Source organism: Exserohilum turcica (genome assembly GCF_000359705.1).
Source record: "Exserohilum turcica Et28A unplaced genomic scaffold SETTUscaffold_15, whole genome shotgun sequence".
NCBI lineage: Eukaryota > Fungi > Ascomycota > Dothideomycetes > Pleosporales > Pleosporaceae > Exserohilum > Exserohilum turcicum.
In genome coordinates, this window is record NW_007359970.1 from 1,056,542 (window position 1) to 1,084,500 (window position 27,959).

General features: G+C 52.8%; 13 protein-coding genes across 13 annotated transcripts; 5 read left to right on the forward strand and 8 right to left on the reverse strand.

The window, feature by feature from the left end:
• Nucleotides 1-568: 568 nt before the first annotated feature.
• SETTUDRAFT_160522 (uncharacterized protein) lies at nucleotides 569-2,199 on the reverse strand (the record flags this gene model as incomplete). Its single annotated transcript, XM_008025827.1, has 3 exons — nucleotides 569-817; nucleotides 877-1,662; nucleotides 1,717-2,199. The coding sequence occupies 3 exons, from the start codon at nucleotides 2,197-2,199 to the stop codon at nucleotides 569-571; spliced, it is 1,518 nt and encodes a 505-aa protein (XP_008024018.1).
• Nucleotides 2,200-4,137: 1,938 nt separating this feature from the next.
• Nucleotides 4,138-5,019, reverse strand: SETTUDRAFT_38691 (uncharacterized protein; the record flags this gene model as incomplete). Its single annotated transcript, XM_008025570.1, has 1 exon — nucleotides 4,138-5,019. The coding sequence occupies one exon, from the start codon at nucleotides 5,017-5,019 to the stop codon at nucleotides 4,138-4,140; it is 882 nt and encodes a 293-aa protein (XP_008023761.1).
• A 1,142-nt stretch (nucleotides 5,020-6,161) lies between these two features.
• Nucleotides 6,162-7,638, forward strand: SETTUDRAFT_46842 (uncharacterized protein; the record flags this gene model as incomplete). The annotated part of the gene is made up of 6 exons (XM_008025591.1): nucleotides 6,162-6,347; nucleotides 6,398-6,480; nucleotides 6,529-6,709; nucleotides 6,755-7,223; nucleotides 7,272-7,412; nucleotides 7,463-7,638. The coding sequence occupies 6 exons, from the start codon at nucleotides 6,162-6,164 to the stop codon at nucleotides 7,501-7,503; spliced, it is 1,101 nt and encodes a 366-aa protein (XP_008023782.1). The 3' UTR covers nucleotides 7,504-7,638.
• Nucleotides 7,639-9,124: 1,486 nt separating this feature from the next.
• Nucleotides 9,125-9,682, forward strand: SETTUDRAFT_38693 (uncharacterized protein; the record flags this gene model as incomplete). The annotated part of the gene is made up of 1 exon (XM_008025571.1): nucleotides 9,125-9,682. One exon carries the CDS (start codon nucleotides 9,125-9,127, stop codon nucleotides 9,680-9,682), a length of 558 nt encoding a protein of 185 aa, XP_008023762.1.
• A 562-nt stretch (nucleotides 9,683-10,244) lies between these two features.
• SETTUDRAFT_107072 (uncharacterized protein) lies at nucleotides 10,245-10,952 on the reverse strand (the record flags this gene model as incomplete). Its single annotated transcript, XM_008025828.1, has 1 exon — nucleotides 10,245-10,952. The coding sequence occupies one exon, from the start codon at nucleotides 10,950-10,952 to the stop codon at nucleotides 10,245-10,247; it is 708 nt and encodes a 235-aa protein (XP_008024019.1).
• A 320-nt stretch (nucleotides 10,953-11,272) lies between these two features.
• On the reverse strand, nucleotides 11,273-12,770 carry SETTUDRAFT_129658 (uncharacterized protein). Its single transcript, XM_008025829.1, has 3 exons — nucleotides 12,546-12,770; nucleotides 12,364-12,491; nucleotides 11,273-12,216 (listed from the first exon to the last, which is right to left on the reverse strand). Exons 1-3 carry the CDS (start codon nucleotides 12,674-12,676, stop codon nucleotides 11,315-11,317), a joined length of 1,161 nt encoding a protein of 386 aa, XP_008024020.1. The 5' UTR covers nucleotides 12,677-12,770; the 3' UTR covers nucleotides 11,273-11,314.
• Nucleotides 12,771-13,441: 671 nt separating this feature from the next.
• Nucleotides 13,442-15,430, forward strand: SETTUDRAFT_27465 (uncharacterized protein; the record flags this gene model as incomplete). Its single annotated transcript, XM_008025537.1, has 6 exons — nucleotides 13,442-13,590; nucleotides 13,638-13,737; nucleotides 13,789-14,072; nucleotides 14,122-14,450; nucleotides 14,501-14,761; nucleotides 14,817-15,430. The coding sequence occupies 6 exons, from the start codon at nucleotides 13,442-13,444 to the stop codon at nucleotides 15,428-15,430; spliced, it is 1,737 nt and encodes a 578-aa protein (XP_008023728.1).
• An 830-nt stretch (nucleotides 15,431-16,260) lies between these two features.
• SETTUDRAFT_63583 (uncharacterized protein) lies at nucleotides 16,261-16,536 on the reverse strand (the record flags this gene model as incomplete). Its single annotated transcript, XM_008025593.1, has 1 exon — nucleotides 16,261-16,536. A coding segment is annotated over one exon (276 nt), but the record flags the coding sequence as incomplete, so codon positions are not given.
• Nucleotides 16,537-18,017: 1,481 nt separating this feature from the next.
• SETTUDRAFT_160526 (uncharacterized protein) lies at nucleotides 18,018-19,379 on the reverse strand (the record flags this gene model as incomplete). The annotated part of the gene is made up of 1 exon (XM_008025830.1): nucleotides 18,018-19,379. One exon carries the CDS (start codon nucleotides 19,377-19,379, stop codon nucleotides 18,018-18,020), a length of 1,362 nt encoding a protein of 453 aa, XP_008024021.1.
• A 390-nt stretch (nucleotides 19,380-19,769) lies between these two features.
• On the forward strand, nucleotides 19,770-21,127 carry SETTUDRAFT_69396 (uncharacterized protein; the record flags this gene model as incomplete). Its single annotated transcript, XM_008025595.1, has 2 exons — nucleotides 19,770-19,856; nucleotides 19,907-21,127. Coding segments are annotated over 2 exons (1,308 nt in total), but the record flags the coding sequence as incomplete, so codon positions are not given.
• A 94-nt stretch (nucleotides 21,128-21,221) lies between these two features.
• Nucleotides 21,222-23,435, reverse strand: SETTUDRAFT_168461 (uncharacterized protein). Its single transcript, XM_008025831.1, has 2 exons — nucleotides 21,686-23,435; nucleotides 21,222-21,604 (listed from the first exon to the last, which is right to left on the reverse strand). Exons 1-2 carry the CDS (start codon nucleotides 23,351-23,353, stop codon nucleotides 21,404-21,406), a joined length of 1,869 nt encoding a protein of 622 aa, XP_008024022.1. The 5' UTR covers nucleotides 23,354-23,435; the 3' UTR covers nucleotides 21,222-21,403.
• Nucleotides 23,436-23,821: 386 nt separating this feature from the next.
• Nucleotides 23,822-25,451, forward strand: SETTUDRAFT_107528 (uncharacterized protein; the record flags this gene model as incomplete). The annotated part of the gene is made up of 2 exons (XM_008025832.1): nucleotides 23,822-24,481; nucleotides 24,564-25,451. The coding sequence occupies 2 exons, from the start codon at nucleotides 23,822-23,824 to the stop codon at nucleotides 25,449-25,451; spliced, it is 1,548 nt and encodes a 515-aa protein (XP_008024023.1).
• Nucleotides 25,452-25,535: 84 nt separating this feature from the next.
• Nucleotides 25,536-27,280, reverse strand: SETTUDRAFT_149409 (uncharacterized protein). Its single transcript, XM_008025833.1, has 4 exons — nucleotides 27,105-27,280; nucleotides 26,928-27,038; nucleotides 26,809-26,881; nucleotides 25,536-26,740 (listed from the first exon to the last, which is right to left on the reverse strand). Exons 1-4 carry the CDS (start codon nucleotides 27,118-27,120, stop codon nucleotides 25,705-25,707), a joined length of 1,236 nt encoding a protein of 411 aa, XP_008024024.1. The 5' UTR covers nucleotides 27,121-27,280; the 3' UTR covers nucleotides 25,536-25,704.
• Between the last annotated feature and the right edge of the window lie 679 nt (nucleotides 27,281-27,959).

Below are 27,959 nucleotides of genomic sequence, written 5' to 3' on the forward strand. Positions count from 1 at the left end.
ACAATTGCCCTAAAAGGGTAAGCGTAAAGCTTTAAAACCTTATAAGCTAGCTACAAAGCGTTAAAAGCGTGGTAGTGTTGCTCTAGCTATAGTAAAAGCCGCAAGGGGTGCACTAGCTATTGTACCGCGTAGTCAACGAGACCGACCAATAACGCCCTCTAAAAAAAATCTAAATAAGCTAAAACTTTTGTAGGCCTATATATAGTATAATCCTAGCTTTGCGTAATTTTATCACGATTTGTAGGGGCTGTACAGCCTCATCTTTTTGATTATATTATTGTTGTTGGGGTGTCCAACTGGCGACCATGACCATCTGGCGCACGGTCACTGTAAGCTGACATAAGCACAAATTGGCGCGCCCTCGCGCAATCTGGTGGCGTACCGTGCTTTTCTCGCCAGCATCAAGCTAATGCACATAGAGTACATGGGTTCCTGAATTTAATAGCCGCGATAATATGCCGATCCGGCCCATCCCGTATTCATACATGGGTGGCCAGATATCAGGGCAACGAAAGCATCATGAAGAAAGGGGTTTCGATTCAAGTAGATTAACAGTCTGCAGCCTTGATTACAGCAAGTACTGGAAGTAGATATTTTCCCGATCCGTCATATCCTGCAGACCGTTTTCGCCATGCACCTCAGCGTCGGCATCTTGCTGGTGTCCGCTCATCGAGTAGTCTATGGGGTTTCTCGGAAGACCAGCTGCCTCACGCTCATCGCACTTCTTCTTCTGCATCCACATGATGACGAAGACCTGTGCAATCACGACGCCCCAAAGAACACACCAAATCGACAGAATACCTTTGAGGGCATTTACCTAGAAGCATATGTCAGCCTAATGCTCCTGCTTTTCGCTTAGCCGGGCGTGATACTTACATATTGCGGAGCGAATTTCTTGTCAAAGATGTAGGGGGTGATGATGTTTCCAATCGAGTTTCCGGCATTGAACGAGGTGTAGTAAATGGCCTTCTTGGTCTGTCCGGCACAGTTTGCTCCCATCCAGGAAATGAGCAGAGGGTTGATGGCGAAGACAAATGCAATCAAGTAGTAGCCGACCAGGAGACCCGCTTTGTTGTCCTTTGTCTTTGGAAGACCGACCAGAAGCGCGACACCAACAATGACAATGGTGACGAGTATAAGCAAGAACGGAGACTTGCGCTTGAAACGGTATGCCAGCCATGATGCGAGGAGAATGGAGACGAACTGAAGCGCTCCAAATGGCATGTTGAGCAGGACAGCTTCGTCGGCGGTGAAACCAGCCAGGTTCTGGAGGATAATGGAACCGAAGACGGACGAGACGGAGGCGCCGGCATTAACGGCAATGACCATGATCATATACAGCCAGTACTTTGGCTCAGTCATAGCCTCAGTGACATGCTTCCAGTTGAACTTGTGCGAATTGATACCCTGTTGGTTGGCCTTGACTCGCTCGACAGCCTTCAAGCGGTCTTCGGGCGACAAGAACCGAGCCTCTCCAGGACTGTCGTGAGCCCACCAGTAAGTGATGAGGCCAATGGCGATGGTCAGACATCCGAAGAAGAGGTAGACAATCTGGTAGCGGTATAGATGGGGAGAGTGGATTCGGCCAAATCCGTAGACGATAGGAGCGCTGATGAGGGTACTGAGTCCATAGCAACTGTACCAGCAGGCCACGCGGAAAGGCTGTTCGGCACGCGTTTAAAAGGCAATGGTAATCATTGAGAACAGTGGGATGACGGCTGCTTCGAAGGCACCGAGGAAGAATCGAGATGCCATGAGTCCAGCGTAATTTGTTGAGCCACCGAGCCCACCAGCGACGGAAATGCCCCAGCATACAATAATGACTGGCAAGACGTGACGGTATCGAAGCTTGACGAGGATCCATGCTGCCAAGGGCTGCACGCCAAGTTGTGCGTAGTAACCGATGTTACCAATGTTTGAGTAATCGTTTCCCGTAAGCTTTGCATCCTTCTTCAATCCGTAGACGGCCGTCAAACCAATGATGCCCTTGTCGGCGGATTGGAGGAAGTAGACCATGCAGAGGAGCGACAACATCCAGAAGTCGGTCTTGCGAACAATTCGTTTGTTGTCTTCATCGGTGCAGACGACTGCACCATCGACGGCGGCCTTTCCCTCCTCGTAAGCAACAGCGGCGTCGGCGGAAGCATTGGATACCCGCTCAACGTCGAGGACGCCCGGCTTCTCACCAGCTGAAGCCATGGCACCAGAAGAGATGATGGAAATAGAGAGCGGAGAAGTGAAAATGGGGGCTGGATGTAGTCTGGGGATAGAGATCTGGGGTAGTAGATTTATATGGCTCCACCAGCACAAGCCCGGGGCCCCGGCAAGACGGCGAGACGGAGGTGAAATTTCCTCCAACGAGTGCGTCGACTGCGACTCAGGGCAACGGGAGCTACCTCAATTTGCGTGGTGAGCTGATGTGCCGCTACGGCAGCCAATGAATCTGTCATCATAAAGGCGCCGAAAGCAACCGGCTAAATCGATGTGGTGCAGATGTGTGATCCGTGAACAGTCCGCGGGAGGACCCCTCTCTCAGCAAGAGATAGGGGGATCGGCCTGGAAGGTTGTCCGAGATGGTGGTATTACTGCTACTTGAAGTCAGCGTACAATACTGTATGGAAAGAAAGAAAGAAAAAGGGTGAAGGAAAGGGTGGAACGACAGCGGCAAGCCCATGCAGCCCCACGCGACAGTAGCTCGCGAGCACACCCCATGTAGTAATAGACTATTATTGGCAGCCTTCTGCCGTCTGCCAGCAAAATGGTAGGGATATCAAGATTACCTGATCATGCTATCATTCCCTGCATGTGCGCTAGATTGACGACTAATCTGCTGCGACGCGTCCTCTATCTCGGGCCATAAGCACACGTCCAACTGCTCGATGTTCGCAACAAGACTGCCTTGCGTCCACAACCATTCTCTTGAACACAATAAGCTTTCGGCCAAGAGGATTCCAAGACGGCACCGCTCACATCCACACCCCACGAAAGGGGGGCGCACGGTTGGAGTAATTAGCCGGCTTACCAGGATAACGACGTCACGAGCTCCAAACTCGACCGGAACAACGCCAACTCATCGATCGCTTAGCCATCTGCCTTGAGCGCGATAGTCACGAGGGCCATGGTTGAGAGAGACGTGCTAAATACGGAAGCCGGGGGAGGAGATTTCCAGACGCGTTGTGATGAGGTTGGGTTGGAACAAAGTCGAGTTGCTTCATGGTGGCTGGTCTGGCGCCACTCGACCCCACAGAAGCCTCGGCACGAGCCTGACGAACCAAGCACAAGAGAAATGCGGGGTAATCAACGTCATGACATTTGTTTATACTTCTGGACGATCTGTGCAGTTCCTTTATCTTCAGAATCAAATTCTATAGGTGGGTTTTACAAATTCCTGCTAGTGTTACTGCAATCAGCCTAGCCAACTTCGTAGTGTCAGCTAGTAGTTTTTTATACCAATTAAAAAAATACTAAGTAGGATAATTGATGCTTTGTATTTTTTCTCAATTCTTATAGGCTTTTGTATTGAGTCTTACCATACTAAAGTCATTAGATGCCTGTAGCGTAAGGAGCTAAAGCTAAAGGGAAAGGGAAGTGTGGTTGGAAGAGCAAATATACTATGCATGAGGCAGCAAAAGCTATAGTACCCACAGGTACATGAAGACGCGCGAAAAAGAATACTAGAATAGAAGCAGAAGCCAGTTTATCAGTGCCAAAATGCAAGGCCGAAACAACGCCTTGATAGCACCAGTCCCGCAAAAATAGTTAGATGATAAAAGCAAAAGAGCATGGGTTTAGCGATTCATAGTGCAGATAGAAGTCTGTGTTGAAATCAAGGTGTGATTGGCTAGCAAAAGCCCAGGAGGTCGCTACTCATACAAACAACAAGGTATTAGACGTGATTTATGGTATGCTAGCCTGTACATATTACATTGCAAAATGACTTGAGTGACACTTTTGAGTAACAACGGCCTCGAACCATTTTCTAGATTGGATTCACTGTCTGGAAATATTCCGTACTAGTGTGCTTAGATTCGGGGTGATGTACCTCTTAGCTCGCGAAAGAAGCATCACAGTACAGTGCTAGTGTTGCAAGCTATGCCTCGTGTTAGGCTGCATCTTTCCTACGGCACTCCTGGCATTTCATTTAGGAGATATAGCTGCGAAATAGACCAGGAGGGTGAGTACACCTAGATGCCCGAGGGGCTCCTTCCAGTCGACGGCTGCCCGAAACTGCATATCGCCCCGGTAGTTATAGTCGTAAGACATCTCGTATTCATGGTGCGTGGCAGAGCTGGTGTCTGAAATACGCTTAAATCCCGCTTGGGTGCCAAATTTGCTATTGATAGTCTTCCAATCCCATCTGAGATTATAGGCAGTACCCAAAGTTTGCCCTTGAAGGGCCATTCGGCCGAAGAAGACTTTGAATTTGCCGGGCGCACGCCACCATTCGCTAACGAAACCGAGAAGGCTTTCGGTAATCTTAAAGATATCCAGTTTAACTTCTTGTGTGCAGATTGGTTCTACTGCTTGGCCAATATGGAGGTTGGCCGGGTCGACAACCGTGAGCGTATCCTTGAGGACTGTTACGCAGAAGTAGCCAGGACTACAGTTACCATAAACTATAGGAGCCTCGTCGTGTTCCTCATCGATGTCGCAAATTACACTAAATTGCCTTGGATTGATGCATACATTGACGTATGCGGCGGCATGCACCCGTCGTAACCCATTTTCTATGCACACGTCGTTCAAATTTGGTCTGTAATAGACAGTGACCTTGGCGCTGGCACGCTTATTATTCAGACCGCGGACATGCAGCGCGTGAGCTGCCTCATCCGTGCGGAAATGATCGTCCAATCGTCTCGTTACAGCTTGGTGCAGTGCATGCTCGCCATCCTCATTACGCATGTAAGGGTCGATCTCGCTCCGGTCAAAGTAGAGGCTGAAGTCCGGTTCTCCTTCAGGAGCCAGTGGGGTTCCACAAACGGAAAATCCAAACAGAAGGTAGAGTAGTAGAAACAACATCGTTGTCATGCGTCAGGTAATTTTAGTAGTGGTGAACAAGAGACTGTTGAAGTGATGGAAAAGCGGTGCAGACCCTTGGTGCTTTAACGGGTTGCGCTCGGGAAAGTAGTCGCTAGGTAAACTATGACTCTACTCGGCGAGGAGCCATCCGACCATCCAAGCGCTTACTTGTCAGCGTAAGATTACTCTGACTACATTTGAGCGCGCCTGAATACCGTCGAGAGACAAACCTAAAGGTCGCTCAGCCCGCCCTATCAACTTTATCAGGACACTCCCATGGATGTCTCTCGCAATTCTGTATACACCGTACAATGTCTAGCTTGAAAGTCTTTAGAATTTTTACAGGGATCAAAGCATTATCAAGACTCGCCTCGATCTGTCTACGGTCAGACGCTGCACACACGTATGCATCTCATGTTACACTTGCCTGCAAAATTGGCTTCCCATCTACATGATATGCACAACGTTTAGCTCTCAAAGATGCAGTCTCATCTAACACAAGTAGCCTCGGTGGGCAAGCTAATGACAACCTAAAAAGATAGCAGCTTATTGACTGAATCACCATGCAGCGTAGGGTAGTCAGTCGTTCTCATCGTTATCCTAAAGATGGTATCATAGAATTCTCTACCATATTATTCAAATAAGACTTTGTGTGGGTGAACTTATTCCTTTCAAGGTTGTCGTTGGTGTCTCCGCCGCCAAGATCACGTCAGATGAGACTTAGGCTATATTAAGGGTCTGTTCGGTTGCGCTGCGTGTTACGCTTTCATTCATCAGTATCACACTTTGTTCAAAAATAAGGCTTGGAATAGTACTAAAATACGAAATCTAAGAGTGTATAAGGTTCGGATGCACTCTCTTTCTAATTAGCGCTTATGCAGTAAAAAAACCTTACACATCGTCTTACTTCAAGCGCCAAGTCCCCCCCAGCGTTTATTATTTTCAACACAATTTTTATATTTTATCTTTCTTAGATTTTAACATAGGCGCGCATTGGGCTATAGTGTTGTGAAATTTTGACGTAATGCATTTATTGTACGTCAAAGTGGGGATTTTTAGTAGCCTAAGTACCCCTCATACTTACCAAGAGTATATAAAACGACCTCGGTAGAGAACATAGCCTTTGTTGCAACACTGCCAGCATGGCCGACCTCAAAAACACCGCTAGTCAGCGCTTGGTTCAGATAAAGGATTTTCTAACCATGAATAAAACGGCATCAAAAGTACCATGGGACCCCAATAATACCATATTCCCCACACGAAAAGAGCTCCCGGAGATTCCGGGAGCCCCCAAAGAGGCTGCTTGGGTCTGGGGCGAGAACGATCACGTATAGTAACAGCGCAATCTGTAGATTGAGATCACGCTGACTGGTGGAAGATTGGGCGTCTGAACCTCCTGACACCGGCCCGGGTGGCTGCGGCTACCAAAGAGATCAAGACTGGAGAAATTGTGCCCGTCAAGTAGAAAGCGCCTAGAAGAATCTAGTGGTTCCGCGCTGACGCGAACAGCTTACCTCTCAACGTACCTAGCGTACCCGCGTTCGGCCGTGAAGTCTTCCAACACGAGATCAAGACTTTAGCCGAAGGATACGCCTACGATGACTTGTATCATATGAATACTCAAAGCGGCACTCAATGGGATGGCTTTCGGCATTTCGCGCATATGCTGACTGGCTCTTTTTACAACGGCGTATGTACATGGGTGACTTGCATTGGCGTCTACTAATTAACTTAGACGAAAGGCAGTGACATTACAGGGCCAGATGCAAACCACAAGTGCTCAATCCACTACTGGGCTGAACACGGCATTGCCGGACGGGGTATTCTTCTAGACTACAGGGGCTATGCGCACAAGAAAGGCATCAACTATGACCCGTTTGACTACTATCCCATTTCCTGGGAGGAGCTATACCAGTGCGGCAAGGAACAAGGAGTAGACATTCGGCCGGTTGCTCAGGGAGGCGACATCAAGCCTGGAGACATGCTTTTTGTCCGTAGCGGATGGAAGGAAGCCTACGACAGCAAGAGCGATGAAGACAGGGCCAAAGCTGCACTCCGCCATGGCTCCGGTAAAAATGGAGAAGACGGACTGCGATACGCCGGTCTCAGTCAAGAAGAAAAGATTCTAGATTGGCTTCACGACTGCTATTTTGCGACTGTAGCAGGCGATGCTCCAGCATTTGAGGCTTGGCCAACACACGAAGGTATGTCTGAATTGGATTTAATTGGAGTGTGCAAGCTAAAAGCGCTAGACTATCATCTCCACGAGTATATTCTTGCTCTCTGGGGAATGCCACTCGGCGAAATGCTGGATCTTGAGAAGCTTGCCCAGACGTGTCGCGAGAGGGGGAGGTGGTTCTTTTTCTTCTCTTCTGCGCCCGCCAATTGCCCTGGTAAGTATTTTGCTATCGCGAACCATTCTATTTAATTGACTTTCACATAGGCGGAGTGAGCTCTCACGTGAATGGTACAGCGATATTCTAAAGTGTTAGTACGCGGCATTGGGCAAGGTGATATGGTATTGAAGTCGCGACAAAAAAACGAAAATTCAAGAAAAGTTGGTTGATTTTAGTAGTTGCTTCACCGAATAAATTGGGTGAATTTCCTTATATATCGCGTGGATGTGTGATACATAGCATGTCGGATTGAGATATAGAGAGATCTTAGGAACTGCCAAGCTCATGATTGAAGATATCTGCACGTCTTTCTCTCTGCTTATACAGTGACTATGCGACCTCACTCACCTTGTTCACATGATGGGCTTGGTTTCACTCATAAATTGCCTGTATATAGCCAGTGACTCTCGCTGTCTTACTAGCCTCACATGCTGATATCACTGAACACATACATCAATCGAGAATTACAAGGCGATCATCCAAGTTGGCGAGTACCATAACAGTTCTTGAAATTACCAAGATATGACACGCCCTCAATGTCAGCACATCAAGCGATGCTCACAGAATATTATCAATAGCGCAGTTCGCAGTTGGTTTATTGCTGTCTGAGGTCCCTACACAGTGGTTACAACAATAGAATGGATATTTTATCTATGCACTCCAAGAGTAGATAGGCAAGTCTCTTCTGCAGTTCTCTACTCACCCTTTTTTCAAAACAAGCTTCCTATACCAGCATTATGCGCCATCTACACTGGAACTGATTATGCCCATGTTAACCGTCCTACCAGGTTTCTGTTAGTACATGAAATGCCCCCAGGGTTTGTCAACACCAGTAAGTCTTAAGAAAGTCACCTACAATCGATAGACAGTCGATTTACTGCAGGCGCACATCTTCGGCGAAATATTCCTCTGCAATATTGTTTCAGACTTAAATTAGTATTGTGCTAGTGGGTGCTTCATTCTGTGCAGGTTCCTGATTCAAGCGTGTCAGGAGTATTATTTATTGAAATTTGGGAATGGCATGTCGAGGGAACTCAATCTAGATGCCATTTTTGAAACACAGTATAAGGCTGTGGGCATTTTGAAGAGGAGAGGAAATGAAGATAAGAGTGCAATAATGAGGGATTTGACAAGGAGAATCACAAGAGATATGGGAATGGGAAGTTGCAGGTACTGCTTAAATGATGGGAAAAGGCTGTTACGTAAGGATCTTATGATGTTCTCTACGGTGAGACAATGTGTGGCTGGCGGAATGAACAAATAAAGTAACCGAACGGCAGCGAAAGAAAGGAGAAGGCCAGATGTCGGTCAAGATATCGAATTGATTCATATTACTGAATATTGCCCGACCAAATGGAACACACATCAATGGCTATGGACCAGCGTCGGCCAGACGTCAGAAAATTTCAGTCAGAAGATGTACTATTGGAATCTAATAGTTGGTTCACATCACGCGCATCTCCTTTAACAATGTCAGCCAAATTTCTACAATGCTCCAACCATATTGATCTATCAATCAAAAATCCCCCACATGGTATTTAAAGAAACCACTAACGGCTTCACCACTGCCTCTATCATCAGCATTTCCACCCTGTCTCAGACGCCACTGGCTTGGCATCTCACGGCGAACATAAAAGCCGCGCAACACCTTGCTATCGCAAATCCATCAGCACGCGTTTCGCTTGAATATCGAAAAATACATACCAGTCATGACGGAACAAGACTCGCTCGATATGTGGATAGCAAAAGCAAGGCTCAAGATATACGGTCCATCAGCAGACCAAAACGTGGAAAAACAAGAAGACAAAATCGCTAAAGACAACCCCAAGATGTCGGCTATGCCCACACATAACCATCTTTACAAGCCTCAACCCCTCAGAATCATCAAGGTAACATCCAAACCTGCACCCCCATCATCTTCACACCATCCCAAAACTTCCTGTCCCCCTTCTGCCCCTCCCGTCGAATACTCACCCGCAGCATCTCTATCCATAGAACCAGACCCAGATGTCATACCCACACCGCCTTTCCCGGGTAGATCTTCATCGGGCTCGCGCATCATACGTACGACGCATGCCCCGTTTCCCGCATCTGCATCCCAGCAGCTGTTGGCACAGATGAACATATCGCGGAAGCCTGCGTCACCGCGTGAAGAAGACTTGTTGCACCAGATGGCGACGTTGCATGCGCTTCAGGGGACTCAGGGATTTGGCATGAGGAGGTTGGAGGAGGAGGAGAGGAGGGGCAGGAGGAAACTAAGAAAGTGATAGATGCTATGTAAGCTGAAGGATGTGTTTGGCAAGAGTCTGTCATTTAATCTCAATATATATCATCATTCGTAAATTCTATACTCTACCTCTTGTCGCAGTTGTGCATGTAAGATCTAGAACAGAAATAAGCCGCCCCTTTTTTGATGATCGACAGAACTGTTTGCATTTGAAAGAAGGATTCCCGTCCTTGGTTGCTTATTCCCCTGCGTGGTATTTGCGTCTCTTAGTTCACGTAAAATAGGGGATAAGTCCTGGCTAGATGCTTCTGAACATGGCATGCAGGACCGCCGACAAAACCATGACAGCCGTCTGGTCTAATTTGCTCGACAGACATATTTCAGCTGGTTATCACGAAAGACGTCGAGTAGATAGTCAAACGCGAATCTGCGGGTACGTACATGGCAATTTACAAGCCGAGACGCTTACGACTACCAGAGTAACACTCACACCTTTCTAGGAGCCACATATATACATCCCCTCACATCGAGACAACAGTCACATCAAGACGATACTGAAACCATGTCCACATGAACCCCCACATAGTTCCCTTTACACAAAACTATTCAGTCCTTCCCTCCTTCCCCCACATGAACAGTACATCGCCTCCCTGCACACCCGCCTCGGCAAGCGGATTCCCCTCGCCCTCACACGCATTCCCGACAATGTCGTCGAAGCCGCACTTGAGATAAAAGGCATTCGTCCCTGGGCTCGTCAGCACGCTCGCCGCGATGCCTTCTTGCCTCGCTTGATCCAGGCCCCATGCCACTAGCATTTTGCCTATGCTGTGGCCCGCGAAATCCGGGTCGACGCCGCAGAGAGAAAGGTACCAGTTGTTTGCGCGGGATCCCGTCCAGTGGTGTTTGGTAAAGGGGGCGGCGGCTTCCATGATGTTCTTTTTCGAGGGGTCTGCAGCGCGGTTTTGGGTGATTTGAAGCGGGGGAAATGAGGCGGCGTCAGGTGGTGGTGGGCTTTCTTGCATGACTTTTTGGGCGCCGGCATCGTCGCCTTGGCGCTGCCAGAGGGCTGCGCCGAGGATTTGTTCTTCGGTAGAAGCTTCAGATGGCCGGCGCCAGACGACGAGGACTCTGCTGCGTGGACTTTGCCAGTCATGGCGGAGCCATTCGTGCCAGAAGAGTTGCATGTCGTTGGGGTACTGCTTTCGGTGGGGGTGCATTACACGGCCAAAAAGATCTTCGTCCAAAAAGGCGCGTGTGAAGATTGAGGCGATGGCGGGCTCATCCGAGGGCTGTGCACGACGGAGATACATGGTGCTGGTCATGGCTGGAGCAATATGATTGGACGGATGATGCTGTAACTTGAGGCTTTGGGTATCGGCGGTTGAGATTTGAGTCAGTACTTGGGCTTACAATCGACTAGTCTGGAAATGGTCAAGTCACCATGCACAACTTAGTCAAGCCTCTACATGCCCACCTGACGAATGCCTTGATATATTCTGAACTGAACTGACTTTGAACCGAGCCCCCGACTAAGCACACTCGCTGAATGCTTCCATAATACCTGTTTTGTCTAATCCATACTCACGTGTCGTCCCAGCGTGCTCAAACGAGATAATACAATACGCCGTGTCAGTGCTGCTTATCCAATGAAATTTAATGCAGATGCCCCATCCTAAGCGTGCAGGGTATTCTTGAGACCAGTCGCGCCATCGGCTGCCTTGTTGTCCTCCTTGAATTCCCAGGCCAGAAACTTCCAGTTGAGCTCGTTGGGGCGCCAGAACAGGCCGTTCCTCAGTCCTCCGGCGGTTGACATGACATGGTCGGGGCCATCCGATGTCATACCTCCAGTGTGTGGCATGCGCTTGGCGAAGATGCACCGGCGGAACCTCGAGTGCAGAATGGCCATGGAGCACATGACGCAAGGCTCGTTGGTGAGGTAGATGTCAAGGTCCACACAGAGATAGCCGCTGGAAGAGATGTTGTCCTTGTCAAAGTAGCTCTGCTCGATTGGAGTGAGGGGGTTATCGCAGAAGAGAGGGCGGTCGAGATACGTGGGGTCGGTACCGGCAACGCGGAGTCGCTTCTTTGCAACCATGGCGATGACGCGAGGGACTGCGTGAGCCATGACATTGCCCGTGCCCGTCTGGGGCTCCGGGGTGCCACTGGCCGATCGCCAGCGGCAGTCGCCTGCAACGGCAATGACCTCGGGCTTACCCGTAGTACAGTCGACAACGACAACGCCAATGCTTTCACCCAGGCAGGCCTCCGAAATCTGCTGGCCGGCGCTTTTCGCCAGGGCAAGCCAGTTGCCGGCCTCGGCCTGGATCTCGTCCTGGTTGCGCTGAACAAGGCTGGGATGCGGACCGTAGGGATTGGTGTTCTTGTACGAGATGGGCCAGTAGCGGTCGCTCCATTCCGTCGCCTGTTCGCCAGAGATGGGCGCCAGGGCCGGCACTGTCACGTTGAAGATGCGCGGGAGCGCTGCCTTGCCTTCGAAGGGCGGACATGTGCGTATGACACCCACCAAGTCGGCACGCGACATGTAGTGCGTGGGGCACAGCAGAAAATATCGCACTAGATCAAAATGTTCAGCCAGAGCCTCTTCCGCAGCCATGTCGCTGCCTGAAGCGACGGGTGATGGGGGAGCACAAAGGGGAGCAGTGGGGACCGATGCAGAAGCGGAAGATAATAATATTCTGGATGCAGGATTATCATCGTCACCTCTCGGGAGCCTCATAGGCGGATAGAACTGCTTCTGCAGATGCGGCGGCAGAAACTTGAACTGCACGACGCGGCGCAAGTGCGAGATCTCGGACGTCCTGAAGCTGGGCAACGCTGCTTGCACGGCACTGACCCGTTAGTACGCGAGCCCTCGCAGAGCGGCACCGGGAGTGAAGCCTCACTCCTTGATAACATTGGCGTGTTTGGCCGGCACCTCGACCACGAAGACGTCGGTGATTTCGAGGCTGGCGCGCACTTCGTCCTTTGTGCGGAGCGGCACCAGGCGGCCTGCCAGTGGGCGTGGGGTGCTCATAGCATCGCCTGGGTGACGGGACTGCGCAAAAGCGTTAGACAGCTAAGAGTCCAGCGGGTCGATGATGTCCGGTGGCTGCAATGGGCGAGAGGTTGGCGGCGAGGTTTTTCTTCCACGGAGAGGCTGGCTGGCTGGATGGATGTGGTAGAGAAAACAAATACATCGAGGGGGGGCAAAAACAAGCAAACGGTTGGCGTCAGTCAGGGTCCAGCGGGGCGGCGCTGCCTGGGCCGGCCTTGGCCCCTTCCTCTTCACTTCTCCCCGCCAGTTCGCCCTCGCCCTCACCCTCACTCCCCACCACCACAAGCAAGAACGAGCCCTACAAGCCCTACATCTGGAAACATGGCGTCTACTCGACACAACCTCAAGAGATGGAATGCCAGGCCGTGCCAAGAGTTGCCGATACCATGCAATAGCATGGCACATATGCATATACCCCCCGCACAGTAGGATTCACTCCCCGCACCGCCATGAACCACACAGTGCCAATCTTGACTGCATATGGAGTCCCGCATGCCTCTGTGCCCAGCCCGCGGCGAATGATAGCCCATAGCGTCATGACACCAGCCATGTCCGTTTGCCGATATGCAAGGCTTTGGGCAAAACGTCTGCACCACTCATCATCCGGTCAGGCTGCCCGAGCCAGGCGTGGAGAGCATTTTACCCCACCATGGCATATGGGTATGTGCCGTCAGTTCTGGGGCATCGTCTGCCTTCCCACGTATCCCCTTGTGTTGTTATTGTTCGCGGCCGGACAACGAAGCTATGGATAGCAAGTCGGGAGTTGCTCATATCGAGGCCGCCCACGACCACAGCCCACACATTGTACCCATCGACCAAGAAGCCAGCGAGAACGTTCAGCATGTCGACCTCTCGTGGAGATCATGGATCGTCGTGTTCTGTTGTTGCTTTGCGTATGCGCTCCCACACCCGTTTCTCGGCTACATCTCACACGATCCAGCGTCATGTCTCAGGTCTTTGTTGTCGTGGCCGCAGGATCAGTCCTGTCCTTTATCATTCGCGAGCTGGGAGAGCCAGCCATTGCTAGCTGGATTATCCAGGTGCGAATCATGCCATGCTAAATTGAACATGTCATGATTAACCCACAAAAGGGCCCTCTTCTCATGCAGTCCGTCCTTTCGCCTCCCGTTGGCCGTCTCTCCGACGTCCTGGACCGCAAGCTATTCGCCTCCATACCGCCCCTGATAGCATGTGTTGGTGCCATCATCTGTGCCAAAGCTAGTAGCATGTCCATGCTGATTGGCGGCGGCATCCTCATCGGCATCACGCTCGCAACAATCTCCATTGTCCAGTCGATTCCTTCTGAGATCCTTCCCTTGAAATATCGGCCTTTGGCGAATGGACTCGCTGGAGTGGCTGGCGTAATGGGCGGCACGTAAGTTATTGAATCCACCTCTCCGCTCCAACAATGCCAACGTGAACAGTGTAGGCAGTTTGGCAGCTGGTGCCGTCACCAACCTCAGCGCGTCTGGCTGGCGATACATTTTCTGGATCCAAGTCGCTCTCCACGGCATCACATCACTTGGGCTGTTCGCATTCTACTGGCCTAAGAAACGCACCGACTACCCTCGCATGAGCTTCGAACAATGGGCATGGGCCTGCGACCCAATTGGCTCCTTTCTACTAGTTTCCGCCGCCACTCTGCTGCTCCTTGCGCTGAACTGGGCCGGCGGCGCATACCCATGGAGCAATCCACACGTCTGCGTCAACCTAACAGTCGGAATCGTTCTATTCCTCGCATTCTGTCTCTACGGTACGGTTTTCCCTCCATACCCCATCCCCACCACGGCTGACCAATCCCAGAATGGAAAGGAAGAAGCGACGGCATCGTCGCCCATGTCTTCTTTTCCACGGGCCCCAACTTCTGGCTTTCCACCTTTGCCTTCACCATCGAAGGCTGGATCTACTACTCGGCCATTAACGCTGTGACACCCCAGCTCATTCTCAACATCGGATTTGAAGACAACGCCTGGGCCATAGCCATCCGCCAATTATCATACAAAATAGCCTCGATAATTACTTCGATAGCAGTAACATGGTGGGCTACGCGCTTCAAAGACTTGAGTACGTTCAGTCTTCTCTCTCTATTTCGCTATGGATACGACTAACCAGCATGCAGAAACACCGCTCGCAGTCACCTTCGCAATAATGTTCATAGCATCCATCTGCTTCGCCTTTATCAGACCCTCCTGGGGCACCCCACAAATCGTCTTTACAGCCTTGACCGGAGTCGGCTGTGCAGGTCCTCTAACGCTACTAGTCGCATGCATCCAATTCACAGCGCCGCACGCGTTCCTCTCTACAGCCACTGGCCTTGCATTCTCTGCGCGAGCAATCGGTGGCGCATTCGGAACGGCAGTTATATATGCGATTGTGAATTCACACATTGCTTCGCATCTTAGCCATGATGTTAGCGCCGCGGCGACGCAAGCGGGCTTGCCTGCGTCGTCGATTCCTGCGCTACTGAATGCTATGAAAGGGAAGTCGGAAGGGACGTTCAGAAGCGATGCTGTGCCCGGTGCTAATGCGAGAATTGTAAAGGCCGCGTGGAATGCAAGTCATTGGTCGTATGCACGTGCCTATCGCCTGGGATTCTGGAGCGTCGTTCCTTTTGTGGCGCTGGCGACGGCGGCTGTGGTGGCAATGAGAGGCGTCACGCATTTGATGACTGAGAGGGTGGAAGCGAGTCTGGAGAGGGAGAATTTGAATGAGAAGGAGAGAGTGAAAGTGTAGGATATGGTGGAAGTGGCACCGTAGGTTGAAGAATGATATCTTGATCCGTCTTGAATATTCAGTTCTGCAATCAATGCATGATAGCTTCTGCTTCCTTGGTGAGGCGTGTACTCCAGCCTGCTTATCGCTCCCCCTACTTCTTGCGTTGGTTATTAAGTGCGGATCAAAGTGTAAGAGGTATGTATTGATGAATCTTTGTATCTGTTAGATAGTGTTGGAATTGATATGAAGCAAAGTGATTGAATTTTTTGCAATGAAAAGAAAAGAATACAATTTGTAGTACGCGATGTAATACCTTTCTTTCCTGAGGCCGGTATCTTGCTTGAATGAAAAGTAGAAAAACGCAGGATGTAAAAAGGAGAGAAAGAGAGAGAGAGAGAGAGAGAGAGAGAGAGAGAGAGAGAGAGAGAGAGTTTGTGTGTATATTATAGAATCTGGCTACGGGATATGGAGACAAAGGATTGATAAGTAAGACGAGTTGAATACTGATCGGCCTGGTATCCCAAGCCTGAGGACTAGCACCCGCCTCTTCAAGTATCCGGATGCACTTTTCTCAATTCTGCTTCCAGGCACATACATCGGGGTCTTGGTTACATTCCCCATACTTGTTCATAAGCCTGTCGCGTCTGAGTTCGGCATACGATAATAGCGAGCGACCTAAATTGGGACCCGCGCCATGTTTGAGCAAGAAACGCAGCGTGGCTGGGTTGGGACCACACAACATAGCTGAGACGAGTGCGGAATGGCCGTTATGATTTAGTGTGCAGATGCTGGCTCCAGCTGCGAGTAGGAGCTTGACATTGACTTGGGGGGGTTTCAAGCATTAAACAAGCCCTCATCAACGCGGTGTCGCCACCGAAGTCGAGGAGTTCGACATCTGCACCGGAATCCAGAAGGACCTTGACAAGTTCTGGCTCTTGCATGCCTGCTGCGAAATGCAATGGTGCCTCTTGTTTATAGTCGGTAACATTTACATCCGCTTTATGCTCCAGTAGGATCCTTACTGCCTGGATATTCCGGCGACAAACTGCATAATGTAAAGCCACACGGCCGTTACAGTCGCGCAGATTGGGTAGAGAACCGTAGCGAAGCAACATCTTGAGCATCGTCGGATCAGTATGTCGTGCCGCTTTGTGTAGTGGCGATGTATGATCCCGATCCAGCATATTCACATCGGCTTTGTGTTCAAGCAGTAGCCTAAGGATTGTCATGTCATTTTCTTCTGCCGCTATGTGGAGTGGTGATTTATGGTCCTGATCCGTCGTATTCACATCGGCTTTGTGTTCAAGCAATACCCTTACAGACGGAGCAATTTGGTGAGCGGTTGCAATATGCAAAGCAGTCCGGCGTTTATCGCCGACCATGTTTACAGTGGCACCATGTTCCAGCAATATCGTCAAAGCTGTGGAGTCAGTCATCCGTGCTGCCGTGTGTAATGGCGCCATTTGGTAACGGTCCTGCACATCCACATCAGCGTGGGCCTCGAGCAGTACCTTCAAGCACAGGATTTGTTGGTCCCTGACTGCAATGTGCAAAGCAGTGTGGCTGCTACAACTGCGCCAGTCGACAGGGCACCCCGCAGCGAGCAAAACCTTGAGGATACGATCATGGCCATATTCCACAGCGAGATGAACAGCGCTGGATTGCGTGAAAACCGGCGATGCACCAGCCGGAAAGTGGGACATGGCACCGTGAAGGAGGAGATGTCTGGCGACCGCTTCATAACCCCTTTCAGCTGCGACCATGAGTGCAATCGTTAGTCTTGGATCTCCTTTGACCAGCCCTGAAGACTGCTTCGGCTTCTGTTCTAGTAGTGCGAGAACAGCAGCTTCAAGCCCAAAATATGCCGCCAAATGTATGCCGTGAAGCAGTGTATGATAATCTCCTGACTCGATACATGGAATAGGCGGAATGAGAACGATTTGGGGCGCAGAAAATCTGAACTAATCCTGACAAATTTTGGTTGCTGGAGAAGTTTCACGACTCGTTCATGGATAGAAGAAGCCTGGAGAGCATGGCGTCCCCAGTTGATCGCGCTATAACGGTGCCAGTCATCATGCGCCTCGGGACTCGACAGAATACCGCTCCAATCCTTTTTCGAAAAAAGACAGGAGAGACAGGTATCTGTGATAGTGACTTCTGCATTGGGAAACCAACGTTGCTGCGTTCGCTTGAGGTATTCTTGGGTTGTGTAGTGGGCCAGTCGAACAATCCCGCTTTCATCGTCCATTATGACCAGTCCAACACATGCCGTTACGACATCATGCATGTCTGGAAAATTGTCTGGATCGATGTCGGACTCGCCAAACTCAGCTCCGAGAACTGTTTGCAACTCTACCTTCGAAAAGCGGTGGTCAGTACCAATGAGAAAGGTAAGCGTTTCCATTGCTAGATCTTGGAGGTCGCCCGGCTGTGCATTAATCCTTAGCATGGCAGCCTCATAGGCAGCATCATAGGCTTGAGAACCGGTTACCAGGTTGCTCAGAGAGACGCGTAGTGCTTTTGGGGATCGCTTTCCCTCTAGCGAGTCAAGATGAAGCTTAGCAAGAAGGAACCTATATTGTTAGTGATATTTCCGACCTGCGTCTCAGGCAACATACATTCCCTGCACCACGTCAACGATGCTGGAGACGACTTCTTTCTGGAACACTGCATTCCTCCGGACAAAACTTGGGAGGCGTTGCGCCTGCCCATTAAGGTACTTTCTCACGTCCTCTTCATCCGCTCGGATTTCCAGAACAGAAGATGTCCTGAATCGCTCGGTGATGTCGGGGATGTCTCGTGATGTAGCGAGGAGGTTTAGCCCACACTTTTCTTGCAACTCTTGAACCGTACACAGCAGCCCTGTGCGACTTTCACCAGGGGTAAGACACTCATCGACCGCGTCTAGTACGATAAAGACTCTCGAAAAGTCTGCTATAACAGCTTCCAAAGCCTTCACAGTTGCCTTGGCCCGATCTGAAGCTCCTTGTTGCAGTTGTTGATAGAACCCCTCAACTTGTCTAGGCAGAGATGGCTGTTGTCTAACAAGCTGTTTCAAGAGACCCGAGAGGAGAGTTTCTAATGATTGCTGATCCTGACGGCGGTAGTCGAAGAAAAGGTGCGCAAGGCCAACGGTCGAATCAGCATGGTATCGCTCCCATAAATCAGCGTTGATGATTGAAGCAAGAACAGTCTTTCCTGCGCCAGGAATTCCTGGACAGAACAGAGTGCGATTTCTCCCACCGATCCAGTCTTGGTACTCTCGCGAGTTTATGAACCATTGACCCGTTCCAGGCTGTCGTCGGCGGATGGCATCTCGTTGCTGTGAGGCATAGTCGATGGGCGTTAGCCAGGTAAGGATGGACCGGCGCTTCTCTGAGGCTTTGTCTGAGTCGTGACGCTCGTGCAGCTGATGGACTTGTTCTTGGACGTCACTCTGACCTATCTGAACTCTCTGAATTCCTTGTTCTATCTTTCTAATTTCGCGCTGCTGATCGATATCTCGGCAAGACAACGCGTTCTTTAATTTCACCAAAAGTTGCTCATTGTGCTTGGATTGAAGATTGATCTCGTGAAGCAGCCGTGTGAAGTTTCTGTCGAGGGCCAAGGACAATAAGTTCATTTCGCACTCGACTGCTTCAATGAGTTTCCGCACATCCTTCTCCTTGAAAGGCCATTTGAGTTTCTCCACTGTGCTATCTCTGGACGAAAGACTTTGAGCCGCCAAACTCAGAGCTGTGTGAAGGCGATCGAGTGGGCTGGACAGCAACTGCATTGACTTTGCCCATTCTTGGCCCTGCTCAGAGTCTTCTGCTTCATCTTTAAGCTGGAGGATGAAGTGACTGCATGTCCGTATCTGGGTGCGAAGGCGTTGTCTGTCGTCCTTGGCTCCGGCTGCGGCGTTGATGTACTTGATGACTTGCTCACAAAGGGTCACAATCGCAATGAGGCTCGCGGTTGTGTCCATGATATTTGGACAGAAGGAAGTGTGGCGGATGTTGCATTAGGAGAGAAGGATGTGTTGCATGAGACGTCTGCCCAAGGCTGCAGCTGGGAGTGAGGCTGTGCCCCGCATGCACATGCAGTGTGGTGGTGTGCATAGGCTGGCGACATTGTGAACTCGTACTTGGATGCAGCATCTGTGCAAACCCCTGGATATGAGTGTGTGCAGATGAACAATGGCGGGTGTTGGTGAAGGGATGTGAGGTCTTGTCTTGGTGTTGTAAGTAGGGAATGGCTGTGCACGTGCAGTCGCGTTTGGCGTCTATCTAAGTACTTAGTTAGCGCGACCGACCATTGCACCTTCCCCATGCCAATCGACCTGAAGGCTCAACACCAACACCTACATATCGCGATAATGTTGCCCGACGAAATCATCGCGCAGCTCGATGCGGAATTTCAGTGTCGCCACCAGCAGATCCAGCACCTAGCGGCTCTGTACAGCGTACGAAAACACCACTCGCCTCGTGCCCGCGCCGTATTGATCAAACACAGGCGCATCTCCCTTCTCCGCCCTTTCTCAACATCCACGGCCTGACAGCGACGGGCAAATCGGCCATCCTGCGCTCTTACTTTCACTTGTCGCGCGCATGTCATGCCATTGTCAACGTCCGCGAATGCATCACGACGCGCCACCTCGTCGAGCGCATTGTCGCATCCAGTGTGGATGCGATTGACGAATTCCATGACGAGAAGACAGACCGGAGGCCTTTTGCGCGAACGGAAAATTTGAGCGCACTGTGCGTGAACATGGCGAGGCTGCTGGAGGGAAGGGCCAAGTTCACTCTGGTGCTCGATGCCATGGACAAACTGCGCGAGGGGGGAGGAACATTGATCGCAGCGCTGGGAAGATTAGGGGAAACGGCATGTTTCTATATGTACCAGGCGAAAGACGCGGCGCTGACGTTCTCCAAGATACCCAATCTCTCCATCATCGTGACCACCACGCTGCCACTTACGCCCTCTGTCCTCCACTCGTCGTCGACCTCGTTCCTCCACTTCCCGTCGTACACGCGCGCCGAACTCCTGGCCATTCTCGGTGCCCACCCACCCAAAATCTTCCCCGAACCGCCTTCGCTGGAAAAGTTTCCCGACTATACGCCTGATGTCGCGGCCGAAGACGATGAGTGGCTCTGGGGCCGCTTCCTGCAGGCCGTGTACGACTCGCTCGCAAAACACACTGGCAGAGACGTCGTCAGCTTCAAGAGCTGCGCAATGCGACTATGGCGTCCCTTTGTAGAGCCCGTGCTAGCAGGACAGTTCGGCACGCGTGATTTCTCCCGCTTGATGGTGAACCGCCGCCATCTGTTCCAGCTCGAAGACTCAGTCCTCGATCGCATCATCTCATCCACCGAAGACCTCTCAAGCAAGGACACCACCGCCTCAGCAATGCCGCCAGCCACCCCCAGCAAAAAGAAACCTGCTAACATGACTGCGCACACGCTCCCATACTACACGACGCACATGCTAATCGCCGCCTACCTCGCCTCGTACAACCCCTCGCGCACAGACGTGACATACTTTATGAAGCACACGGACAAGCGCAAGAACAAGCGGCGCGCCCCGACTGCCGCATCCTTCAGCGTGACGGGAAAACGCTCTGGCTCCAAGCACCGCAAAATCAGCCGTCACCTTCTTACCCCCAGCCCCTTTACTCTGGACCGTCTCCTCGCCATTTTCCGCGCTCTGCTTGACGGCACAGTGCCCCAGGTAGCAGACTTGTACACACAGGTCGCGACGCTAACGAGCATGCGCTTGCTTGTTCGCGCAGGGGGCGCCGGCAGCAACGATGCGCTTGAAGGGGGTGGTCGCTGGAGAGTCAGTTTCGGATGGGAATATGCGCGTGCGCTGGGGCGCTCGGTGAATGTCGAAGTAGGCGAGTATCTTGTTGGTGGCGTGGATTAATACATGTTGTAAATCATAACCATTTTTTACAAAATCGCTACATATACAATGACTTGGCGCTGGGTGATGGAAAAGGGGGATATGCATCTAGGAACTGCAACTACATTGCATCATGCCCTTGTATTTGGGTACGTCGCCGCAGAATCTCTCTTCCTCGTCTGCATTCCACGCCCAGTCTTCCTGGAACGGGTTCAGCGTCAACTTCATGAGTTGAGGCAGGATATGGCGTTCCTTTTTCCTCTCGACGCGCTCGATGAGTTCGTCTAGGATCCACGAGCGAGGCACAAACTATTGATGTCGTTAGTACTTCTCCCTTTCTTTTTTTTTCCATTGTCATGACACAAAGGGGAGGTATGAAAGAGAACGCACCTTTGGATTCACACCATCCATTGCCTCTTTTCTCTCTGCATCACCGCCCTCACCCCAGTCTTCCTTCACACGCGCAGCCCAGACCCCAAGCCACTTTGCAATGCGCGCTCTACTCTCGCTCTCCTGCCTCGGCACATTATCGGCGCGGAAAAAGCGGCCCGCAACATCTTTCCTCTGGTCCTCGGTCTCGACTTCGGCCAACTTGATACCACCCAGTCTCCTAAACGCGTGGTGAAAGTCGAGCTCGAATGCCTCGAGGCAATCCAGCAATTCCGACATGAGGGCGTCAAAGTCTGATTGTTTTTGCGTTTTGAGGCCCAGGCGCGCAGTCATGAGACGCTTGTACTCGGCGAGGAAAACGGCCTTGTATTCTTCGCCTGCGCGGTCGATGGCGGATTCTGCGCATTTGACGAGCGCGTCGGCTTGCTCTTCTGTGACGCCTTTTTCGACAAAGACGGTGTCGTCGACGTTGGTGGATGCTCCCATGAGTTCGCCGAGGGCTTCGCCCAGACGCACGAGGTTCCACCAGATGATGGTGGGTTGGTTGCGGTAGCTGTAGCGCAGCATGTGGTCGTCGTGGTTGGGCGTGTATGCGGGATCGAAGGTGTCGAGGAAGGCAAAGGGACCAAAGTCGATGGATAGACCGAGGATGGACGTGTTGTCTGTGTTGAGCACGCCGTTCATGAAGCCGTAGGCTTGCCATTTGGCCACTGTCTCGGCGTTGCGGCGGACAATGGCGCGGTACAGACGGACGTAGCGGTTCTCTGCTGTTTCTCCCTCGCCCTCAACAGTGTCTTTGGCGATACCGTCGTGAATTTGGTCTTGTACATCTTTGGCGTCGCCTGGCGGCAGTTTCGATGGCAGCTTGTCCCATCCGCCATAGACGTGCTCAGCAGTGTAGTCTGCCAGTATACGCAGTGTCTTGCGGTCTCCGCGGATGCGCTGAAGGTCAAAGGTTCCGAAGCGGATCCAACTTTGCGCAAAGCGCGCCACGATTGCACCAGGCTCCATGCGTTCGCGCATAACCTTGCTTCCATTGTTTAGCGTCAAAGACAAAGCCCTCGTAGTCGGAATGCGGATAGCGTTCAGGTATTCGGAAACAACAAACTCTCGGATGGAAGAACGGAGGACAGCTCGCCCATCGGCAAAGCGTGAGTAAGGTGTTCGGCCAGCACCTTTGAGTTGGATCTCGTAGCGCGTGCCCGTCGCAGGGTTGGTAGACTCGAAGAGCGATATGGCACGGCCGTCGCCAAGTTGGCCTGCCCACTGCCCGAATTGATAGCCACCGTAGCACTGCGCCCAAGGGTAGATGCCCGCTTCCGGATTCTTCTCATCCCACGTTAGGATTTTCCTTCCCGACACAACGTCCTTGAAGTCGTCCGTCTCGGCCTCGTCCTCTTGCAAGCCAATGTCTTGCAGCGCACGTTGACTGACGGCTAGCAACTCTGCCTCTCCCTCGGGATCCGGGCGCACATAGGTATACAATGCGCCCTTGACCATGCGTGGCCCGAGCATCTGGCGGGGCGCATCGTGCGAAGCCTTTGGCGTGGGAAACTCGCCATCCGCCGGGAGATGCGAGGTAAAGACATTAGACTTTGGTAATGACTGCAACGTGTAAAGTTCTCCGGCAGAGCCGTTGGCCGTCTGGGCAATGTCCAAATGCGCCATGACTTTGTTCAGGCGCACGGATGCGCGGGTCAAATTTCTGGTAGTGCTCTTTGTGGACGAAAGGGCTTTCCGTGTGGGCTGCAGGGCAGACGAGAGGCGAAGCATGGGCTGCTGAGACTCTCGGGCAGTGTGAGGTTATGGAAGAGCGAGGGCGGGTGGCGGCGTGCAAGGGCGCATTTCAACGTGATGCGGCTGCGATGAAGCTGTGGCGTCATGCCGAGGAGGAACACGGCCGTTATCGATAAGGAAGCCGCTGGACCCTGACTTGACTTGCAGCTCGCGCCTTCCGCCCGACGTGCACAAACTGCCGCTTCCGCTTTTGGCCAATCATCACGTCTGCTACGTACGCGTCGCCGTCTCGTCTTTCCTTTCCGGGCCCCAAGTCCCAAGACACACTTCGCAACCACAACCTACCCACACCGCAGCTTACAAGGTTTGCATTGCTGAATCCCCCCCCTACGCCCCAGCATGAACGGCCAGCCAATCCCCGGCTACTACTGGGATGCCGAGAAGAAAAAATATTTCAAGATCCAGAGCCAGGCAGCGGCACGTGGCTTCAACCTCAAGTACTCGCTCGACAACATCCGAAAGGAAGAGCGCAAAGAACGCATCCAAAAGGTGGCAGCGGCGCGGTCGGACAAGGTGCGGAAAGAAAGAGTTGTGCGGCGCAATGCAAACAGCCTGTCACAGACCAACATTGAACGGGAAATCGGGCTGAGGAGACGCTCATTCTATCTGCACAGCCTATGGCCAGATGCTTGTGCGTTGGGCATTGATGTCCGTCCCAGACACGTCATTGACAAGCAACCATGTCGTGGGTCGATACGGGTCTTTGACAGAGACCCAGTGTCTCGCACCATCTATGCAGTCCAGGGATCCAACAGCGTCAACATGCAGCGCACACGTCCGGGAGAACACGATGCTACAATGGAAATCGATGCAGGCAATGACCACGACACACGGCTCGCCAAGCCATATGCATTCTACCCGTGGGACGAGGTGACTCGCACGACATCGACAGTCTCGTCGCTGACCTACATGCCAACTACCGGTGCGCTGGCTGTGACTAGCTACGGCTCAGACCGGCCTCCTGAATTGTGGCTCAGTGATCCCGAGCGCGACCAGCCAGTAAGTCAATGTTGAGATAGACGAGTCTGCACTCGATGAGACTCCACCTACGATGATCAGACTGACCATTCGCCCGCTGTAGTACGTAGGCCAAAAGTTCACACCAAGAGACTGCACTGCCATCTGGGCAGCAGCCGCCCGGCCATGCACCTTCACGCCATCGCCCGGCCTCACAAACACCATTGCAGCCACCTACGCCGAGCACCTCGCCGTTGCAGCCTCCAGCTCCCTGCTGCTCTTCACGCGGGACCAAAGCCGAGCCTGGGACTCTCACGTAGCGCTCAAATCGTTGCCGTCAGACATCCTAGCGCTCGACTGGCTCTCGTACACGACCGTCTCTCTCGGGTGCCGCGACGGCTCCATCCGGCTGTACGACACGCGCTCGGGCGGCTCAAGCCACGTGCTCACGCATCCGTACCCCATCTCGAGGCTCAAGCGCGCAGACGCCGAGTCCCGTCTCGTGTGCTCGGGTCTGCAAGATAGCCTGTTTTTGTACGATATACGCTCACCCCGGCTCTCGCCCTCGTCGTCATTACGTAATGCGACGTCGCACTACACGCCCGACTACTTCAAGACGCTGTATCCAGGCGGCCGGGCAACGGGGAAGCGACGGAAACTCAATCGCCACGCTGTGCGAAGCTGGTCGCAGCCGCTACTTAGCTTTGCGCATGCGAACCGCGACGAGTTGGAGTTGGATGTGGCTGTGCATGCGCAGCTGGGCTTAGTAGCAGCCGCGCAGGATGTGTCGACGGGCGCGGCGATTCGCGTGAGCAACATGTGGACGGGCAAGACGGTGCGGGAAATGCTAGTTCCCGGGGAGCAGCATCAGCATCAGCAGCGGGGGCCGCAAAAGGGGGGGTGGGAGAAGGAGAGGAGTATTCGGGCGCTGAAGTTTGTCGAGGGGCGGCATGGTGCGGGGGTGGAGCTGTGGTCGTGCTGGGAGGGGGGGATAGCAAAGTTTAGTTTGTGACGAGACATGCTGGATGGATTGATTGGCATTATACGCTATGGACGTACACAGGAGTGGGAGCGTGGATGCCGTTGTACGATGGTGGTGAGCAGAAAATGGTACTGCAATGCGAGTAGGTATATATAGAGAGAGAGAGATATATCTAAGGCGTATATTCAGCGGGACTTTCATGACACATACATACAAATAGTTTATACAAAGCTTGGTTTCGTGTTCGTGACATCAAGACGAAAAAACCTTGAAAAATGATTGATTACTCAACAAGCTTCCTTCGGCCCAGAAACGGGATTCGCCAACGGCGGCCCGTCGACACTTTTGCGAGGGCGTCGCCGAGGACTTGGCGCAGGGCGCTCTCGAGTCGCTTGTCCTGGTTTCGGCGCATCCACAGCAGCACGAAGCCGAGGACAAAGACGTCGATGGCAATGTGCTTGACGCAGGCCCAGGCCCAGCGCCAGATGCCGCGGAACAAGCGGTAGTGGGCCGAGTGGGCAAAGAGGCGGCGCGCCTCGAGCTGTTCGCGCAGGGCGGCGACTTCGGCCGTCATCTTCATGAGCGATTGCTCGACGCGCTTGCGCCATTTCTGGTCGGGCACGGATTCCTTGACGTCGGCTTTGCTGGCGGCGGCGGCTCCCGAAGTAGCGGCGGCGGGGGTGCTGCCGAAGCCCGGGATGGGCATTTGTATTGGTTTTCCCAGGACGGCCATGGTGCGGGTTCGCGGGGCGGGCGTGGGCGTTTGGATGGGGATGGGCTCGGCGCGCATGAGGTTCTGCAGGTCTGTTTGCACGCCGGCGTCTTCGAGATTGGCGTCGTCGTTCTCGTCCGGGTACGATGTCGGGTTGTACTGGGAGTCTGGGGCGTCGACAAAGACCTCGCCGCGGTCGATTTCGGCTTCTTCCTCTTCCTCTTCTCCTTCTTGGAGGTCTTCTACCGATTGCGACATGGGGGATTTGATTCGCAGCGGGGCGTCTCTTTCCTGGTGGTGGTCGCGGATCGGGGTTTCTTGGGTCGGCCGTATGGGGGTGCTCATGTCCATGGCGGCGCGGCGGCTCTCGCCCAGTTCATGCTGCGAGTACCCCGACTGGATGTGGTCCGAGTTGCGCAGGGGCGACGACGACGACGAAGAGGGGACGTTGGACTTGACCTGGTCCCAGACGAATTCCAGCTCGGCCACGAGTTCGCGCGAGTCGGGCGAGGGCGAGGCGTACTTGTGCATGGTGTCGATGAGGGTGGTGATGTAGCGGCGCTTTGCCTCTGTGCGCGAGAGGCCGTTTTGCTGTTTCCAGGCGTCCCTGGCCATGTCAGTACTGTGGTGCTGCAGTGTGCGAAGTCACCATGAAGCTATCGTGTGCCAACCTACCACTTCTCGCGCGCCCGCAGGCTCTGGTCATCCCGGCCGGTCGGGCAGTCCATGATGCCGTCTACATCGCCCTCTGGGGGTTGTTAGTGCTGGCCGCAACAATGTGGACAGCCACATACCCATGGCCTGCTTGTACAGGCCGTACAGGCGCAGGCGGATGGCCGAGGGCGGCTTCTGCGAGCCGGTGCGGATCTTGTTGACTGTGTTGAGGGCATGGCTGAACACTCGGTCTGGCCTGGTTAGCAGGTGTACTCGGCGGCAGAAGAAGAAGAAGAGGGTATCAAGAGGCAACACACCGACCGAGTCTGCCATGGCGAGGGTGAAGCGCGCGCCCCCACACGAGGGGAGCGTGGCATGGATTGCGGGCGCGGCGGATAAGGGAGCGAGCAGATCAACCAGGGCAAACCAGCAGACGAGGCGCAGGAGAGCGAGCACGCGCGCGAGGCAATGGATGAGGATGGTGACAATGGCGATGATTACGGGCGGCGAGCATGATGATGCGATGGCCTGCGACCAGGGCGTGCCATGGCTGTCGTTGCGCTGCCGCCGCCGCCGCCGCTTGGGCCTCGGTTGTGCCGGCCCCGCGACGACGACGCTTGCCATGTGGCACGGCCAGCCTCTCTCTTTTCTTCTGTCTTGCTTCTCTTCTTCTCCTTGCCCTCGTCTCATGCCCTTCTGCTGCTTGGCTTGGCTTTATCCTATCCTCACCGCTCGACACGTCCTTGTTGAGGCTTACACGTCAGTCGCGGTCGCTGGCCCGCCCGCCTTTATGCTGTCCGCCTCTCCAGCGGACCTGTACTTATACCACGTCAGGCACAGTGGGACCCCTGCGGCACTATGTCCCCCCGCCGTGTCTGGCCTACTCATCAATCCAGTATAATGCACACAGCACACGCCGTGCTTCCGGTTAGGCCCTCGGATTATTACTCCATACGGCGCCTTCTTGGACACGCCCTCGACAGGCACGTCAGATGCCAGCGCCTGTGCACCGCCGCTCTAGCCACGCCCGAGTCATGCTTCTGTACGGAGGTGCCTCACAAAAGTTTTGTCCTGCCAAGAATAATTTAGCCGAAATCTGGCCGCTCTCCTACACAACGCCTATCTCTCCCCTCTATATACTCATTACCACCTTGTAGCTCAATTATCTTTGG

What these genes read in the sequence shown, in the direction of transcription:
- SETTUDRAFT_149409 (XM_008025833.1), bottom strand. An exon ending in CCTGTACAAGCAGGCCATGG is followed by an intron (nt 26,882 to 26,927) that starts GTATGTGGCTGT and finishes AACAACCCCCAG; the next exon opens with AGGGCGATGTAGACGGCATC. An exon ending in CTGCGGGCGCGCGAGAAGTG is followed by an intron (nt 26,741 to 26,808) that starts GTAGGTTGGCAC and finishes TGACATGGCCAG; the next exon opens with GGACGCCTGGAAACAGCAAA.
- SETTUDRAFT_129658 (XM_008025829.1), bottom strand. Translation starts at nt 12,676, where the DNA reads ATGAGCACCCCACGCCCACTGGCAGGCCGCCTGGTGCCGCTCCGCACA. An exon ending in CACGCCAATGTTATCAAGGA is followed by an intron (nt 12,492 to 12,545) that starts GTGAGGCTTCAC and finishes CTAACGGGTCAG; the next exon opens with TGCCGTGCAAGCAGCGTTGC. An exon ending in GCCTATGAGGCTCCCGAGAG is followed by an intron (nt 12,217 to 12,363) that starts GTGACGATGATA and finishes ATTTTGATCTAG; the next exon opens with TGCGATATTTTCTGCTGTGC.
- SETTUDRAFT_168461 (XM_008025831.1), bottom strand. Translation starts at nt 23,353, where the DNA reads ATGGCGCATTTGGACATTGCCCAGACGGCCAACGGCTCTGCCGGAGAA. An exon ending in TGGATGGTGTGAATCCAAAG is followed by an intron (nt 21,605 to 21,685) that starts GTGCGTTCTCTT and finishes CGACATCAATAG; the next exon opens with TTTGTGCCTCGCTCGTGGAT.